General features: G+C 57.7%; 1 protein-coding gene across 1 annotated transcript in view; it reads left to right on the top strand.

The window, feature by feature from the left end:
- Positions 1 to 14,877, top strand: part of LOC119564232 — an 86,353-nt gene extending 71,476 nt beyond the window's left edge. Inside the window, 10 exon segments of the mRNA XM_043535600.1 lie at positions 6,380 to 6,541; positions 6,886 to 7,275; positions 7,411 to 7,731; positions 9,222 to 9,275; positions 10,458 to 11,018; positions 11,148 to 11,414; positions 11,977 to 12,282; positions 12,404 to 12,497; positions 12,747 to 12,840; positions 13,916 to 14,877. Of these exon segments, the coding sequence (XP_043391535.1) occupies positions 6,380 to 6,541; positions 6,886 to 7,275; positions 7,411 to 7,731; positions 9,222 to 9,275; positions 10,458 to 11,018; positions 11,148 to 11,414; positions 11,977 to 12,282; positions 12,404 to 12,497; positions 12,747 to 12,840; positions 13,916 to 14,107 (2,441 nt within the window). The 3' untranslated portion in view covers positions 14,108 to 14,877.
- The last annotated feature ends 3,306 nt before the right edge of the window (positions 14,878 to 18,183 follow it).

Here is an 18,183-nt window from a genome sequence, read left to right as displayed (position 1 = left end):
ATGATTTCAGAGAACTATCCACAGTGACTCCAAGATCTCTTCCTTGAGCGGTAACAGCTAATTTAGACCCCAATCATTGTATATGTATAGTAGGGATTCTGGTTTCCAATGTGCATTACTTTGCATTTACTAACATTGAATTTCATCTGCCATTTTGTTACCCAGTCATCCAGTTTTGTGAGATCCCTTTGTAGCTCATCGCAGTCAGTTTTAAACTTAACTATCTTGAGTAGTTTTGTATCATCTGCAAATTTTGCCACCTCACTGTTTACCCCTTTTTCCAGATCGTTAATGAATATGTTGAAAGCACTGGTCCCAATACAGACCTCTGGGGGACACCGTTATTTACCTCTCTCCACTGTGAAAATTGACCATTTATTCCTATCCTTTGTTTCCTATCTTTTAACCAGTTGCTGATCCATGAGAGGACCTTCCCACGTATCCCATGACAGCTTACTTTGCTTAAGAGCCTTTCGGGAGCTAACTTGTCAAAGGCTTTCTGAAAATCTAAGTACATCAACTGGGTCACCCTTCTCCACATGCTTGTTGACTCCCTCACAAAATTCGAGTAGATTGGTGAGAATCTTTAGAAAAAACGTGTTGAGTCTTCCCCAACAAATGATGTTCATCTAGGCGTCTGATCATTCTGTTCTTTGCTTTAGTTTCAAACAGTTTGCCTGGCACTGAAGTTAGGCTTAGCGGCTTCTAATTGCTGGGATCACCTCTGGAGCTTTTTTTAAAAAATTGGTGTCACATTAGCTATCCTCTCGTCATCTGGTACAGAAGCTGATTGAAATGCTAGGTTACATACCATCATTAGTAGTTCTGCAGTTTCACTTTTGAGTTCCTTCAGAAGTCTTCTCCAGCTTACTTATGAGAATGTCCTGTGGGACTATGTCAAAAGCCTTGCTGAAGTCCAGGTATACTATGTCCACTGCTTTCCCCTACCGCCAACCAATTACCTCGTCAAAGAAGGAAATCAAGCTGGTTTGGCAGGATTTGTTCTTGGTAAATCCATGCTGGTGATCACCCCTTCGTCCTCACATATTGAAGGTTTTTGCTCTAATAGCGTTCCAGGTGTCGGGGCCAGGCTGACTGGTCTATAGTTACCCAGCTGCTCCTTTTCCCCCTTTTAAAGATGGCCACTCTGTTAGCCCTTCTCCCGTCTTCTGCGACCTCTCCTAGCATCCATCAGTTTGCAAATATTATTACCAGTGGCTCCAAGATTTCTTCAATTAATTCCTTCAGCACCCTGGGTTGAACAGTGTCACGGAGTCCAATGGCGATGCTCTGGAACTGCTCCCCATGAAGCCAGTCAGGACTCTGGGGCGGTCGCCTTCCGGTGAGCAGCCTGTCTGCAGGACACACAGCTCACACGGCTTCCACCTTCCTGGGTCTGACCTCGGAGCATTCAGCATCCTCTGCCCCTCCGTGTGCTTCCCACAGCGAGTCCGCTCAGGCAGGGCTCCTGGGGAAGCCAGAGGGTCCTGCACCCCAACTTCGCAGTCAGACTTGACTCTCAGTCGGCCAGTAAAACAGAGGTTTATTAGATGACAGGAACATGGTCTAAAACAGAGCTTGCAGGTGCAGAGAACAGGACCCCTCAGCTGGGTCCATATTGGGGGGCAGTGAGCCAGACAACCACGTCTGCCCTTCACTCCATGTCCCAGCCAGCCCCAAACTGAAAGTCCCTCCAGCCCCTCCTCCTCTGGGCTTTGTTCCTTTCCCGGGCCAGGAGGTCACCTGATTCCTTTGTTCTCCAACCCTTTAGCTCTCACCTTGCAGGGGGGAAGAGCTCAGGCCATCAGTTGCCAGGAAACAGGGTGTCGGCCATTCTCTGTGTCCAGACTCCTGCACACACCTGCCCTCTAGGGCTCTGCAATGATCATACACCCTTACCCCACCCCCTAGATACTTAAGAACTTCATAGGGGAACTGAGTCACCCCCACACTATTCAGAGGAAACATTAAGAACAGTCCCACTTCGTCACATCTCTCCCCCCTTCGAGATCGAACTGAGCGGGGTCACTTTAGCCAGTGACCTGGGGAAGTTCGAAGCCACGAACGTTCCCATGGATGCCCCAGCATCTCTCCCATTCCTTGGTAGGAGTTACACCAGGCCCTTCCAGTTTCACGCCCTCCCTTAGGTCGGGGGTGGTCGATAGCACTCACAGGCCGCATGTGGGAAGGTTTATGCGGCCCGTGCCCTTTGGCCACCCCAAAACCCCAGGGGGTCAAACTGGGATTGGGTCTTCTCCCCATCAAGCCGGCCAAACACAGCCACTTGGTTATAGGACGGTTTAACTTTCTTAACAGCTTTCACTTCATCTGAGACCTTCTCAAGGCTCTCCACACTGGATCTTTCAACAGGACAGTCAGTGGATCCATTCACAACAGAAAATTTCTGGCTGTTAGGAACTGAAACTGTCTTGATTAAATCACTTTCACACCCTTCAGTGGCTGTAAACTGCTTGCAAAGACTCCATGAGGATTCCTTTCCCTAGGGCTTTTCTAGGCAACAATTCACCCCTCACAGAAATTCTGCCCTTACCCTCTTTACCTAGGGCTTGCTCTAGAGGAACACTTTCCTGAGCAACAACAGACCCTTTCTGGGTCTCCCTTACATCCAGAATTACCTCTGGCCCATCCGGCGGATTCCTACACAATCCCCTTTCAGGCAAACTGACAGACTTCCTAGAGAAAAGGTCAGAAGCATTCTCCTTCCCTTTGCCACACACAAGTTCAGGAATCTTTTCCTTCTTGCTACAGGTTTCCACACCCTCAGTAGGTAACACAATCACACACCTTCATGCTCTCCTTGTGCCCTGGCTAGGATCTCACCCTGATTAGACAGAGTTGCGACATCCTTTCCCAACAAAACACTAGCAACAGGCAAAATACAAGCACCAGAATTGTCTGGGCTCTGGGATTTTACATAGACACTAACTGGATGCGACCTAGTTACAGGGCCATTCTCCTGAGCAGACCCAAACTTAGGACCCTTCCCTTCCTGGGCTTTAGCTGAATCCAGAACCAACTCTGAGACAACTGCACTATCCTCAACCATCACAGGCTGAAAGGCCCCTTCTGTCTGCTCCACAGACAAAGAAGAGCCGGACACACTTTCTCCTTTCCTAGACACACAGCTTGGGATCTCATTCCCCTTGTCCCAGCACACAAGGCTGGTCACAGACAACTGCTTGGAGATCAGGGTAGCTCCCTCCATAGGCAAGTCAATACCCCTGACAGACACAGGCACATTTCCTTCCCTGTCCCAATTCTCCACCCAGCTAACAGGTAAGGTCCAGGGACACTCATCTTCCACTCTCCTCTCCTTCCCACCCTGCTGACTAGACACAGCCATCGGCTCACAAGGCTGCCTAGGCTCATCCAGACTTTCCTTACCAACACCTTGCCACTCCCCACAGATCCCCTGCCCTGCCTGTGTCTCCCCCCACTCAGCTGGGGTCTCAGCTCCCCCTGTGCTCAGCGCTGCCCTTGCTGTCCCAGTGAGGGTAGGCAGCGAGCTCGCTGCTTTCCTCACAGCATCAGAGCCAGCGTGAGCCCCTTCTCCAGTGTGCAAGGGCGCAGGGAGCATCTCTCTGTCCCACCCAGCCCCAGGGGTCTGGTTACAGGCAGGCAGGTAGCCTGAGCCTAGCCGCTCCTCCCTGCTGCCAGCCAGGTCATCTGCATTTTCACTGACCATTTCCCTCTCCACCGATTGGTTCCCTGGATTCAAATTCAAACCCTTGGCAGTTACAGGAGCAGGGTCTGGATCCTGTCCCAAAGAGACACAGTCACCCCACAACAGGGTCTCGCAGCCGATATCCCGGAGAACCCCAACAACCAGCCAGCCTGACCCCTCCTGGGTCTGCACAGGGATCTGGGCAGTAGGCAGGGCGAGGGGCTTCATCCCTGGGACCCTTTCCCAGCTCACACAGCCCCTCAGCATCTGAGGCTGCACCACCCAGGGCCTGACAACAGTTCTCTCTGTCCCAGGATCTCGCCACCCCAGGAATGTCTCCCCATTGACCATCACCTTCTGCTCCCCCTGGGGGTCCGAGGGGCCCGACCCCAGGAAACTCCACACAGACATATAGGTTGGGACCAGGAGTGGGAGCCCGTCCCCCTCCCCATCCATCTGGCTGACGGAGTCTACGGCCTTGGGACCCAGCGAGGGAGCTAGACACCGGGGCTTTTCCGCAGGGTCCCCCTGGTTCAGATCTCCAGCCTGCTCAAAGGCAGTGAGGTGGCATCCACATCCCCCGACTCCTTAACCAGGGGCAGCAATTTAGTCTGGAGGTTCCCTGCGGAACTGGCCCCCCGGGGTCTATCCCCACTCACCCCTGGGAGGTCCCCTAGGCCTCTCCGCTCCCCCACCGCCAGTTCATGCTGCTGCTGCTTCTGCAGCTCTTTCTCGGGCTCTCGCTGTCTCTCACAGTCCTCTGGCTCTCTCGGACTCAGCTCCAACCCATGCATCTCCGATCCCCGGATGGGGAACCCGATCGTGAAGACCCTCGTCTGGTCGGGGACAGGAGTCTTGGCGATGCCTGGCTCCCATTCCAGCTGCTCCCAGATCCTGCGATAGCCCCATTTGGGTCAGGAATCTGTTCCTAGAGCGGTCCTCCTCCTCCAGCTGCACGATTAACTGTGCCTTGGTGAACTTTCCAATGCTCAACCCTCGCTTTCTGCACAGGGTTACAATGTCCTTCTTAAGGAAACAGTGACAGGCCATCACTCCGCTCTTCCCAAGTTGTTGTGGACTCACAGGCCTGTGTGCTCTCAGCTCCCCACGGTTTCCAGGAAGAACCCCAAGTATGCCAGCTTTTTTGAGGTCACCACCTCTTTGCCAGGGTCGAGCCGCAGACTCCTCCACCCCTTGGACTGCTCGCTGCAATCCCCAGGGGAACCCTGTTACTGCAAAAGTCCTTCTCTCTCCCAGGGCCAAGCCGCAGGCTCCTCCACCCCTGAGCCTGCTCACTGCAGTCCCCAGGGGGACCCCATTACTGCACAGTCCTTCTCGCTGGTCACACACTCCCAGGGGTTTACCGCCCCCTGAAACCGCTCCTCTCTGAGCCTTCAGCACGCCTGGTCCTCGTCAATCCCCCTTCGTTTTACTGCTCCCCAGTCACTTACTGCAGGAAGCGCCATCCACGGGGTGCAGTACATCCCACCACTGCCACCAGTTGTCACGGAGTCCAATGGCGATGCTCTGGAACTGCTCCCCATGAAGCCAGTCAGGACTCTGGGGCGGTCGCCTTCCGGTGAGCAGCCTGTCTGCAGGACACACAGCTCACACGGCTTCCACCTTCCTGGGTCTGACCTCGGAGCATTCAGCATCCTCTGCCCCTCTGTGCGCTTCCCCCAGCGAGTCCGCTCAGGCAGGGCTCCTGGGGAAGCCAGAGGGTCCTGCACCCCAACTTCGCAGTCAGACTTGACTCTCAGTCGGCCAGTAAAACAGAGGTTTATTAGATGACAGGAACATGGTCTAAAACAGAGCTTGCAGGTGCAGAGAACAGGACCCCTCAGCTGGGTCCATTTTGGGGGGCAGTGAGCCAGACAACCACGTCTGCCCTTCACTCCATGTCCCAGCCAGCCCCAAACTGAAAGTCCCTCCAGCCCCTCCTCCTCTGGGCTTTGTTCCTTTCCCGGGCCAGGAGGTCACCTGATTCCTTTGTTCTCCAACCCTTTAGCTCTCACCTTGCAGGGCGGAAGGGCCCAGGCCATCAGTTGCCAGGAAACAGGGTGTCGGCCATTCTCTGTGTCCAGACCCCTGCACACACCTGCCCTCTAGGGCTCTGCAATGATCATACACCCTTACCCCACCCCCTAGATACTTAAGAACTTCATAGGGGAACTGAGTCACCCCCACACTATTCAGAGGAAACATTAAGAACAGTCCCACTTCGTCACATCCAGCATCCTGCCCCACTGATTTGAATTCATTCAAATTGGTCAGAACATCTCTGACGGGTTCTTTCCTTCTCCCGATCTGACGCCCTTCCCCTTTGCCATCCGTGGTAACTTCGCTGGCCACCCGCTGGTGTGTTGGTGTTTGTGGGAAGATGGAAGCAGAGCAGGCACTGAGCAGCGCTGCATTCCCACCATCTTCTCTCACCAGCTCGGGATTTTCTGGCTGATCTCGTGATTCTTGGAGAAAATCTCAGTTTTTTCACTAATTGAAGGATTTTTTTAGCCCACGATCTTTGGGGACCGTCTGCTGATTTGGGGATTTGGAGGGGTCACTGTACTGCCAGCAGCCCCAGATCAGCCCCCTGCAGAGCCCAGCAGCACTGATGGTCCCCCAGGCAGATCTTTCCCCCCTGTAAACAGCCTCTGCTCTCACACTTCCCACCACCCCACCCCGGTCTGTCTCTAGGTCTGTCCCAGCTGGACGCCCCACCCATGGGCAGAGCCCTGCTTCCACAGCAGGACACCAGGGAATGGGAGCTCCCGGCTCAGGGCCCCCCCTGGAGAGAAGGGGGTCCTGCCCCCCCTGCGGCCACGCTGAGGGTCCTGATCCTCGCCCTGCTCTGGAGGGGTAAGTAAGCAGCACCTGCAGCCCCAGTGCAGGGGAAAGGGCAGAACCCGCGCTCAGCAGGGCCAGGTCTGTCCCAGGCCACGGAAGGGAGACTGGCCAGAGCGGGAGGGGAGCCCGATGCCCTCGTGCGGTGCTAGGGGGCACCGAGCGACAGGGAGCGGGCAGGGGGCTCGACGTAGGGAGGGATGGAAACTAAATGGAGTGAGGTTTGGTTGAGGACCCAGGGCTGGGCTCGCAGGGGGCTGCAGGTCGGGAGTGAGGGCACCGGCAGAGGTGTCGGGGGAGCTCAGGGTTGGTCTCTGCTCTCTGTGGCTCCCACTTCGATCCCTCTCCGTCCCCTACAGGGTCCCTGTCCCTGGAGTCTGGTTATTCCCTGGCGCTGCCGCAGTCTGTGTCGGTGCAGACGGGTCTCTGCGTTCTCGTCCCCTGCACCTTCGCGTACCCAGCCTGGTACGACACCAACAATCCCTGGGACCGGCTCTACGGACACTGGTACAAGGAGCCCGCAACTGTGGGCCAGGATCCACCCGTGGCCAGCACTAACCTCAGCGACACTCAGGGCCGGTTCCGGCTGGCGGGGGATCTGGCACGTGGCGACTGCTCCCTTCAAATCAGCGACGCCCGATGGACGGATGTGGGGAGATATTTCCTTAGAGTCGAGAAAGGAAACTTTAAATACAGTTACCGCCCCAATATGTATCGCACTCACCCTACGCTCGAGATCTCCGTGCCAGGTAAGAGCAGCCGCAGTCACCGCTCATCAGCCCCCTGAGCCAGTCCCTGGCCTGGGGCCAGATTGGGGCCGGAGCCCCCAGAGGGGAAAGGCCCCGTGTCCCCGAGTGATTCTCTCCCCTCTCCCCATGTCTCAGGGCTGACGGAGGAGCCAGAGATCCAGATCTCGCCGGCGCGGGGACTGCCAGGGACGCTGCTGGCCGGGGAGCCGGTGACTGTGACCTGCACGGCCCCCGGGCGCTGCTCCGGGCCCCCTCCCCGAGTCACCTGGACGGGGCCGTTCAGCTACACAGCCCGGGACGTCTCAGCCCCGCTGGCGAATGGCACCTGGGCCCGCAGCTCCGCGCTGAGCTTCACACCCGCCCCGGGGGATCACGGCAAAGAGCTCGTCTGCAGAGTCACCTACCGCTCACCATGGGGACCTTCCACCCGCAGAACCGTCCGGCTACACGTCGGCTGTGAGTGACCCCCCCACCCCCTCCATGCCGGCCCCCAGCCCCCCCTGCTGGGATCCACACCCCCCTGGGCTCCCCAGCCCTGCCCTCCAGCCCCTCCCCCAACTCAGCCCTGTGCTGGGATCCCCACCCTGCACCATGCACCCTCAGCCAATTCTACTCCAGACCCCTTCCCCCCCACACCTTGCAGCCCCTTCTCTCTCAGGATCTTCACCCCTTCCTGCCCCACTTGGCGATGGCTCCCCGCTCCCAAACGCACCCCCAGCTCCCCAGACCCTTCTCTTCTGGGATCCTCTCTACCCCCGACCTGCTCTGCCCGCAGAATCCTTCTATGCTGGGATCCACCCACTATTCCAGTCCCCCCTTGCTGGGATTCCCCCCCTCACACCAGACACCCTAGTTCCCCCCGAGATCCCCCCGCGCTGTCCCACCACCTCTCCTCTGCCCCGACCCTTTCTGCCGGGATCGGTGGATGCTCTCTGTGGGGCAGAGTGTTAACAGGACCCAGTCGCTGTCTGCCACTAAACACGCTCCAGGGTCGGTGCGCAGAGACCTCGGCCCGCCCTGCCCCAGGGCAAACCCCCATTAACTGGCCCGTGACCCCCGCGCTGCAGATCCAGGACAGAGGGAAAATCAGCAGCCGCCTTTGGGAGGTGAAGGACCAAATCGGGCCTCACTGTAAGGACGCCCCCCACCCCGCTCCGTGTCTGAGCCCAGGCTCCAGCCCGACCCCGAACGTCTACACAGGCCTCGGAGGAAACGTCCGCGCTGCAATCACAGACCCGCAGCCCGAGCCCCACGAGCCCGACCCAACGGACCCAGGCTCTGGGCCTCGGCACCGCGGGGCTTTGAGGGCAGCGTGGACGGACCCTGCCAGGCCTGGCCAGAGGGCACCAGCGTCCGGCTCCTTCAGGTGCTGCTTTCAAAATACCCAGGCCTGGCCGGCCAAGCCCGGGGGCCAAAGGAGAGGGCTGGGGAGAGACGAACCGAGGGGGGAAGGCAAAGGACCCATAAGGGGGGTGTCTGACGACCCTGGTGGGGGCGGGAGCGGGGTTATTTAGACCCCGGCTCTGTCCCGCCCTGGGGAGGACACGTTTGGGGAGCAGGACACTGAACACCCGGGCGCCCGGCGGACGGTGGCAGCGAGATGGTGACGCTCGCTCCAGTCCCCAGGCCGGAGCAGCCCGGCCCCTCGTTAGTGCCTCCGCCAATTAAGCTGAATTCTGACCCACCGGTTTTGGTCCCTTGGTTCTGGCTCCCCCTGGCCCTAACCCGGCCCCTGGGTTACGTCCGGCGCCTCTTGGGTCGCGCCCAGTCGGGTCTGTCGCTTCCCTTCCCCGCCCACGGGGCTTGTGTCACTTCAGGGACCTTCCCGTCCCCCAGCTGAGCTCACAGCGAGGGTCCCTGTCTAGGCTCAGGGATCACTAGTGACTCCCCCCCCCCCCCGGTGCTGTCCAGCCCCACTGATCCCCCCTCTCTGGTTTGTGTTACAGACCCGCCCAGCCCCCCCAATGTCACCGGGATCTTGATCAGGAACGGACGCCCCGGTGAGAGGCCACGCTGCGAGCCCCGGGAATCAGCGAGCGCCTCCGAGTCACGCTCTGCCCGCGGTCCGGGCCCGGCGCCAGCTCAGCCGGGCCAGGCTGCTCCGTGCCCGGAGGGGAAAGCCCGAGGAACCACGGGGCTGTGGGGGGCAGTGGTGGGGGGAGCAGGCCTGGTTCCCTCTCTCTAGAGCCCGGGGTGTCATTAAGGGGGCGCTGGGCAGCGGGCAGGAGATGGGTTAGGGACCGATCGCTGCGACGGAGACCTGCTGCCATGGCAAGGCTCCGAGATTGTGCGCCCACCCCAGAGGGGCCAGGTCTCAGCGCTGGGCGAGGGGTCCCTGTATAACCAGCCCCCCCCCACCCCCCGCCCCACCCCAGTGGTGACTCTGCGTCTTGGCTCCTTGGTGGGGGTCCCCGGGCGATGCTCTGGAACGGCTTCCTACGAAGCCAGGCAGGACTCTGGGGAAGTCTCCTCTCTGGGAGCAGCCTGTCTGCAGGACACACAGTTCACCCGGCTCCCACCTTGCTGGGTCTGACCTCGGAGCATTCAGCCTCCTCTGCCCCTCCGTGTGCTTCCCCCAGCGAATCCACTCAGACGGGGTCCTGGGGGGGGCCAGAGGATCCTGCCCCCCAACTCCGCAGTCAGACGTGACTCTCAGCCAGCCAGTAAAACAGAGGTTTATTAGACGACAGGAACATGGTCTAACACAGAGCTTGTAGGTGCAGAGAACAGGACCCCTCAGCTGGGACCATTTTGGGGGGCAGCGAGCCAGACAACCCCGTCTGCCCTTCACTCCATGTCTCCAGCCAGCCCCAAACTGAAACTCCCTCCAGCCCCTCCTCCTCTGGGCTTTGTCCCTTTCCCAGGGCCAGGAGGTAACCAGATTCCTTTGTTCTCCAACCCTTTAGCTCTCACCTCGCAAGGGGGAAGGGCCCAGGCCATGAGGTGCCAGGAAACAGGGTGTCGGCCACTGTCTGTGTCCAGACCCCTGCACACACCTGCCCCCTAGGGCTCTGCAATGATCATACACCCTTACCCCACCCCCTAGATACTTACGAACTGCGTAGGGGAAACTGAGGCACCCCACAATATTCAGAGGAAACATTAATAACAGTCCCGCTTCGTCACAGCTCCTTTGTGGGGAATCTCTGGGGGGACCAAACCCGCCTGCTCGTCTCTTCCAGTGCCAGATGCCTGGGGAGCTGAGGGTGACGTCGTGTCTCTGGAGACCCAGGAGGGCGACTCCCTGAGCCTGGGCTGTGAGGCTGGGGGCAGAACCGAGACCACCCTGAGCTGGGCGAAGGGGAACGAGTCCCTGAGCCCCGGCCAGGGAGGGGCCGGGCGCCTGGAGCTGCCGAATCTCAGCAGAGGGGACGCTGGGGAGTATCGGTGCTGGGCGAAGAATCCCTTTGCGTCGGCCAGCAGGGCCCTGCGTGTGCACGTGCAGTGTAAGGCATTTGGGGGTGCTGGGCGAGACAGAGGGGCCTCAGTGGGGGGTGCTGGGCTGCAGAGCTTGCGAATGGTCAGTAGGGGGGGCTGTGGTGCAGGGGGTGGGCGGGGGATCCATGGGGGGCGCGGGGCTGCAGGGGGGCAGGCGGTCAGTGGGGGGTGCTGGGCAGCGGAGCAGGGGGTCAGTGGGAGGCGCTCTCCAATCTAATACCTTGCCGTGGGTATTTCAGCTCCAGTGAGGAATCTGCAAATCACCGTCTCCAGAGCCAACAGGAGCGACCCCCAGCTATTCCAAGGTATCGCTAGGGGGCAGGGCAAGGGGCATGCGGCCTTCCCCCTCTACGGGGTGCTGGCCCCACTCCAGCCCCCAGGCAGGGCCTGGCTGGCTCAGGGTGCGAGTGGCTCTGTGTTATTCCTGTTCCCAGATCCCGGCACCCCGGTGGCAAACGGCTCACAACTCGCAGCCCAGGAGGGCGACTCCCTGCGGTTCCTCTGCTCCGTCTCCAGCAACCCCCCCGCTGTGCTGGACTGGATGACGGGGGGCAGAGCCGTCGAGGGCGCCCGCCCCACGGGGGAGAATCAGCTGCAGCTGGAACTGCCCAACGTGACGGCCGAGGACGGGGGGCTGTACGGGTGCGGGGCCCGGAACGAGGAGAGCTCTGCCCAGGGGACGTTCCAGCTGCTCGTAGAGTGTGAGTCAGGTTAAGCCCTGGGATGCTGACACTGGAGAATAGCAGTGTTAATCCGTGGGACTCCTCGCTACTGAGTTCTAGCAGGTGTCACAGGTGCCTGGCCCCTTTAAACGGAGACAGAGCCAACCTCCCATGTGCCATAGTTAATTAGCTGCTTCGAGGGCAGCCCCAAGGGGGGCAGCTGAGGCTTGAATAGACCTCTGGGCCGTCTAGAAGGGTCGTGAGCGCCGAGGCTGAAGGTGGAGAAGCAGGTGGGTTGGTGTGATGTGCAGCTCGCTGAGGATGGGGCCAGATCAGTGCCCACGGGCTGGCTGAAGAGACGTCCCAGTGCAGAAGAACCCGCAGGACTCCCTGCCTCTGGATATTGAGCAGGTTAATCTATGGAACTCCCTGCCCCTGAATATTAGTAGGGTTAACCCACGGGACTCCCTGACACTGGATATTAGTAGGTTAATCTACGGGACTCCCTGCCCCTGGGTATTAGTAGGGTTAATCCAGAGGACTCCCTGCCACTGGGTTTCTCTCTCTATTAATTTGTCGCTGTGTCTCCTGCTTTCCCCAGACAGCCCCCGGCAGGGGACAGGGCTGAACTCTTCCTGTCAGCGCCAGGGGCCCAGCGTCAGCTGCAGTTGCTCCCTGCGCTCCCACCCCCCGCCCCAGCTCCAGTGGCAGGTGGACGGGGAGCCCCTGGCTGGGAACGGCTCGTGGGGGGCCCTGCAGGTCAGCTCGTGGGCCCAGGGGGACGAGGCCGTCAGCACCCTGAGCTGGACGGGGAGCGGGGACAGGGGCCCCCGGATCTTCTGCCTCGGCTCCAACCCCCACGGGACCTACGCCGCCCTGCACTTTGAACTCAGCCCCCCGCAGAGAGGTGAGACACTCGGACTCCTGGGTTCTGTCCCCCGCCCTGGAAGAAGGGTTGGGTCTGGGAGTTGGCAGCCAGGACTCCTGGGTTCTCTCCCAGCCGTGCCCCGTGCTGTGTGTTTTTGCAGGTGCGGAGGAGCCTGGCAACCTGCTGGGCATCGGGGTGGCCTGTGGCCTGGGGGTCGCCGTCGGCATCTTCCTTCTCGGGCTCTGTGTGATCAAGTGAGTCTGACGCCTCCTGCCCTGGCCCCCAGCTGCCCCCGCCCCGAGATCCCGCTGAGATCCCCTGCCATCTCCCCTGGGCTATTCCAGCCCCTTAGTCCCTCATCCAGTGAGATCCCCCCCGACCCGCCAACCTCTCTCCCTGGCCTATCCCAGTCCCCTGCCCTCTAGACTCTCATACTGGTGTGCCACCCCCGCACCCCCATCGCCCCGGGTCTCATGAGTCCGTCCTGATCCATCTCCCCACAGGCTGCGGGGCCGGGAGCCAGCTACCGGGACCCAGGCTGAGCATACGGCCGACGACTCCAGCCTGATCTACAATAAGGTCACCACCATCCCCATGGTATGTACCTGGGAGGAGCAGGGGACCAAGCCTACCTGCCCTTCCTGTCTCTTCCCCCCTCCATTTCTCCTCCTCCCTCCCCCCTGCTTTCCCACCCCCTGAATGAATGCAGGACTATAGGTCAGGCTTTCACCAGGGCACCCAACCCCCCATGCGTGCTCGGTGGAGGATATGCACCCCTGCCACCAGCCTGGGCCCCCCGAACGGCATGGGGTCGGCTCCTGCATGCAGAGAAGGCACCTCATCCCTCGGGTCTCGCTCAGAGGGGAGGACATGCGGCGAATGCATTCATGTGAATTCACAACGTGCATGGGAATGGATTGGGGCTGGGATGCTGCCAACCCCCGGGGCCTCTCCTGGATGCACCAACCGGGCAGGAAATGCATTTCTGCAGCTGTGGTGTCAGGTGCTTGTGATCGGACAGTGCCTGCAGGCTGTTCTGTGTCTGTTGCACCTTTCAGAAAAAGCAGCGTATGCATCAGCATGGGCTCTGCAACCACGAGATGCCTGGGATCAAATGCGTGGCCGGTGCAGGCAATGCAGGGAATGTATTAACGTAACCGGCGCTGCCCCGAGACGCAGGAGATCGGTGCAGGCACGCGCAATGTGTGACATGCACAGAGGCCCATGCGTCTTGCGAATGCACTCAATGGATTAACTGACCCCGTGCTGCCCAAGCTGCATGGGCGCAGTTCATGCATCCCCATTGCACAAAATCCAGTGTTGAACCTGTGTTGCAACGAGATGCATGGGATGAAATCCTGCAAGTGCAGTGCGTGAAATGCAAACCCACCCACCCCCCCGCGCGCCCCATGCGTCTTGCGAATGCGTGGCCTGTGTGGGTGAGGCACGGGAGGCATTAACCGAGCTGGTGCCGGCCTGGGATCGGCTCACGCATGCAGAGCGTGTGAAACACACCCAATCCCCCCCCCCGCCTCTGGCTAGTGCACGCCCGATGCAGGAGATGCATTTGCAAGGAGGGTGGGGGACACCAGGCCGGGGGCAGCCCATGCAGTCAGCTCAGCAGGGTGGCTGCAAGTCTCTGACTGGTGTCTCTGCCTTGCTTCTCATCCAGGATCACAAGACTCCAGCCGCCCGCCGGACCAAAGGCGTCCAGGACAGGGCTGCAGCGGCTCAGGGCCCGCTAGGCCCCGGGGAGCCGGAGGAGCTGCACTACGCCTCCATCGACTTCTCCAAGCTGCAGCGCAAGGGGGGGGAGCCTCCCGAGGGCCCCGCCACGGAATATTCTGAGCTCCGGCTGAAATAGCCCCTCGCGCCATGGGCCCAGGCTGGGCGTCTCTGGCCCATCCTGGGGGGGGGGGGTGGGGTGTCACAGTGAGGGGGGAAGGGGGCAAGGGGTTGGCCCAGGGCTGTGGGAAACCTGGGTGCAAATCCCTGCTCTGGCCCGGACTCACGGCGGAATCAACTAGGCCTTCGAGATGCTGGAGCGCTGCATTGTGGGGAGGTACCCCAGAGTCCTCTGCAGCCGGGTCCCAAAGCCTGCCCCCTCCCAAACCCCACTGCCCCAGGGGGAAAGAGAGCCACTCACCTCTCAGCCATAGAGCACCTCTCTTCTACCCTGCCTGAGCCCTCGCCAACTCGTTTCACAGATGGAGAGCATTTTCAAGCTTAGGGGCAGCAGCTGGCAAGAGTGGAGGGACGGGGCTTGTGGCTAAGGTGCTGGCCTAGTACTCAAGTTTCCTGGGTTCTCATCCCTGCTCCACTGAAAATGCCGTGGGTGAGGTTGGGCCAGTTGCTGCATCTGTCTGGCCTCAGTTTCCTCACTTTGAAAATTGGGATAATAATGGTGTCCTGGGCTAGTTATGTTCTAAACCCCTCGGGGCAGGGACTGTGTGTCTGGGCAGCCCCTGGCACAATGGGCCCTGATCTCTGTCTTGGTCAATCAGTGCCATGTGATTATAAATTCTTAATAACGATGCTCTATTCAAGGTAACATGTTCACTCCAAAGCCAAAAGCATCCGACTGTAAAATTCCAACTTTACAAGCTGTTCCTTGAAATAGATTTCCATGTGTCATTTTTTGTCCCTGCTACTTTTTTAACAAAGGGCCAATAACAACTATGACTTCTTTGTGTGCAGTGAAGAATCAGTTTTCACTTCGGCCTTTCCCCTGGGAAGGCCCTGATCGCAGTTGGTTTCTGGGCAGCGCCGGGCATAACACGGCCCCAATCTCAGCTGCGGCAGGGCCCGTCTCTCGCTGGGTCTGGGCAGCACCCAGCTGTCACGGACTCCGGGCTCATTCTCGCTCGGCTCCGTACGGCCCCTGGGAGTGACCCTCCTTCGGCGTGACGGCCCCCCGCGAAGGCTCACTCTCTCTCCGGTGTTAGACCCTCTGGCCCCAGCACCTCCTGGGACCACACCTCTGAGCTGGCCTGTCTCTGCCGTGGGCCCCTTCAGGGAGTCCCCTTGCTCTGCACCCCAGGGTCCTCCACCCCCGCGATCGCTACCCTGCAGTGACTCTCAGCCAGCATAACACAGGAGGTTTACTGAAGGTCTGAACCCAACCCAGGAGGCTCTCAGGGCCCTCGCGCCTGGCCTCTCTCAGCACAGGACATCTGGGTCTCTCTCGCATCCAGGTAGGCTCTGGCTGCTCTCTTCCCCCCAGCCCAGAAGCCCCCTTCTTCCAGCTGAGCCTCCGATATCACTGGCCCCCACAGCTGTCCTCTGTGTCCTTTGTCCTCCATCCCAAGTAAACAGGTCACCGGGGTCCTCTCTCCTCGGCCCTTTGTCATCCACTGGCCCGAACTGGCTGCCTTCCAAGCTGGGGGGGCTCCTGGTCACCAGGTCAACAGTTGTTAGGGTTCCCCAACTCCAAGCCATTATCCGGGGTCCTGGCTGCCTAGGCGAGGTCACACCGGACCCCCAGCAACAACGAACCCTCTCCCTCCACCTCGTTACACATGCAGCACACAGGGAAACTGAGGCACACATGCTCCTTTCTGGCCTTGGCATCTAGGAACGCCACTTCTCCATGCATAGTCTTCCCTCCCCAGCCGGTTGTGGGTGATACGTCCACCAGGCCTGGAAATAAGGCAAAACTGCTTTATTTCTTTGGCCGTTTATTTTGGAGCAACTTTCCTGACTGCGCTGGGACCTGGTGCACCAGGCCACAGAGATTCCACTCGCTCCACCTACAGGTAGCTGAGCAAGGAGCTGGGGGGTCTCACTGTATTTTGGGGGTGTGACATGACAACCGCCTGGGAAAGAGACAGTGGGTTGCAGGGGAGGGGGATACTAGGGGAAATGGAGAGACTAGAAAACAAACAGATACAATCCGACGAGTGTGTAACACATGGAGAAATTAGACCCAACGATCTAGTACAGGTGGATACACAATCTGAGGAGGATAAAATCCAAGGGAAAATTAGACACAACAGTCGAGGACAGGCAGATTAAAAAGTGTGTAACATCCGGAAGAATTAGACACAATGATTTGATACAGGCAGACACAGAATCTCTCTCGACTCTAACAAGGGGAAAGGGGACACGCCAGTGAGAAACTGTCACGGAGTGTGGGGGAGTCCAGGCCCTGCACCCCTCTTCCTGGGATTCACTGAGACTCTCAGCCAGCCAGTAAAACAGAAGGTTTATTGGACAACAGGAACACAGTCCAAAACAGAGCTTGTGGGTACACCCAGGACCCCTCAGTGAAGTCCTTCTGGGGGAGCAGGGAGCTTAGACCCCAGCCCTGGGGTTCCCTGTGTTCCTCCTCCCAGCCCCAAACTGAAAACTAAACCCACCGAGCAGGTTTCCTGCTGCAGCCTCCGTCCACATTCCTGGGCAGAGGTGTTACCTCCCCCTCCCCTTCCTGGCTCAGGTGACAGGCTCTCAGGTCTCCCGTCCCCAGGGCACATTCCCAGGTCAACACTCTCCCCTCCCTGCTGCTTCACATCGTCACAGAAACACACCATGATGAATGTGTAACACAAGGGGAAAGGGGGCATACCAATGGCTCTTACCTGTGTTCCACTGGGGAGACCTGTTGTGTTTTGGGTGCTGGAGGGTGTTGATCATTCCCAGGAAGCTTGTCTTTCATCTGGGAACAAACACAGAACCTCGCTGAAGCTCAGGGGTGTTAGCAGCCTTCTGTCCAGCCTAAATGAGGCAGCAATTAAACACTCCTTTGCTTAGTGATAAATGAAACAGGGGCATTGATTGGACTGCAGCTAGGTACCTCGGAAGCAGAAAGCTGCCCCCAAAAAGGCTGCAGCAAGCCAGAGGAGCATTGAGAGGAAATCTTTTTGGGCAGAATACTGTCTGCAAGCAGGCTTGGATTTCTGAGGAAGGAAACTTCCCCCTGGAGTTTGTTATCTGCTGTGTTGAGGGAAAGACAGCTGTGCCTCCATTCTTGGGAGATAAACAGGACTGTACCCAAGAAACACCTGACGTGGATCTACAAATTCTGCTGCATGGAAATGGTCTGTGAGGCCCTGAACATGGGCTACACTGCTCCGGTGGAAAGGAGCGACATACGGAGACACCACCGGCATTTTGAAGTGGTTTCAGCATCTTGGCAGTGTGCCTGCCAGTGTATTAATTAGTAATGAGAACTTTATTACTAGAGAGACCAGGTCGGGGAGGGAATATCTTTGATTGGACCAACTTTTGTTGGTGAAAGAGATGCTTTCAAGGTGCACAGAGCTCTTCTTCTGGTCCTGAATAAGAGCTCGGGACAGCTCAAAATCTTGTCTCTTTCACCATTACCTCACCTCCCTTGTCTCTCTGATCTCCTGAGACTAGCCCGTCTACAATAACACTGCAAACAAGCGTTATTACTAATAATTCCCTTCATGATGTGAGCCATGGAATAGTGTGACTAAGAAATAGTACTGGAATGTAATGGATATTCTTGTTAATTATTATAGAAATGTACACTGCATCAAAATTAATAATTGGTGTTTGATTACCAATAATTAATTTTTTAGTTTGAGCAATTGAATATTAATGAATATTTTTAGAATGTAGTGTACATTTGTGTTAATTACCATAGCAATTTGTTATCAATGATAATTTTCTTACTAATAATTTAGTAATTTTACCAATGGAATAAGAATGAATATCAGAATATAGTGATTACTGTTAATTGACATTGTTATAATAATCAGCATATAATTGTTGTTTAATTTCACAGCAGATTTTTCTGAGTAATTAATATTATAATTTAGTGATAGATCATTATTAATTATAGCACTTTAGCAGTAGATTACTGATATTAATTAACATAATTACCAATATAAAATTGGTAAGAAATTTCACAACAGATTATTCTTAGTATTTAACATAATTTAGTGATAGATCATTGCTAATTATAGAAATTTAGCA

Source organism: Chelonia mydas, chromosome 24 (assembly GCF_015237465.2).
Source record: "Chelonia mydas isolate rCheMyd1 chromosome 24, rCheMyd1.pri.v2, whole genome shotgun sequence".
Lineage (NCBI taxonomy): Eukaryota > Metazoa > Chordata > Testudines > Cheloniidae > Chelonia > Chelonia mydas.
Note: the sequence above shows the minus strand (reverse complement) of the source record. Positions and strands in the feature narration are given on the sequence as shown.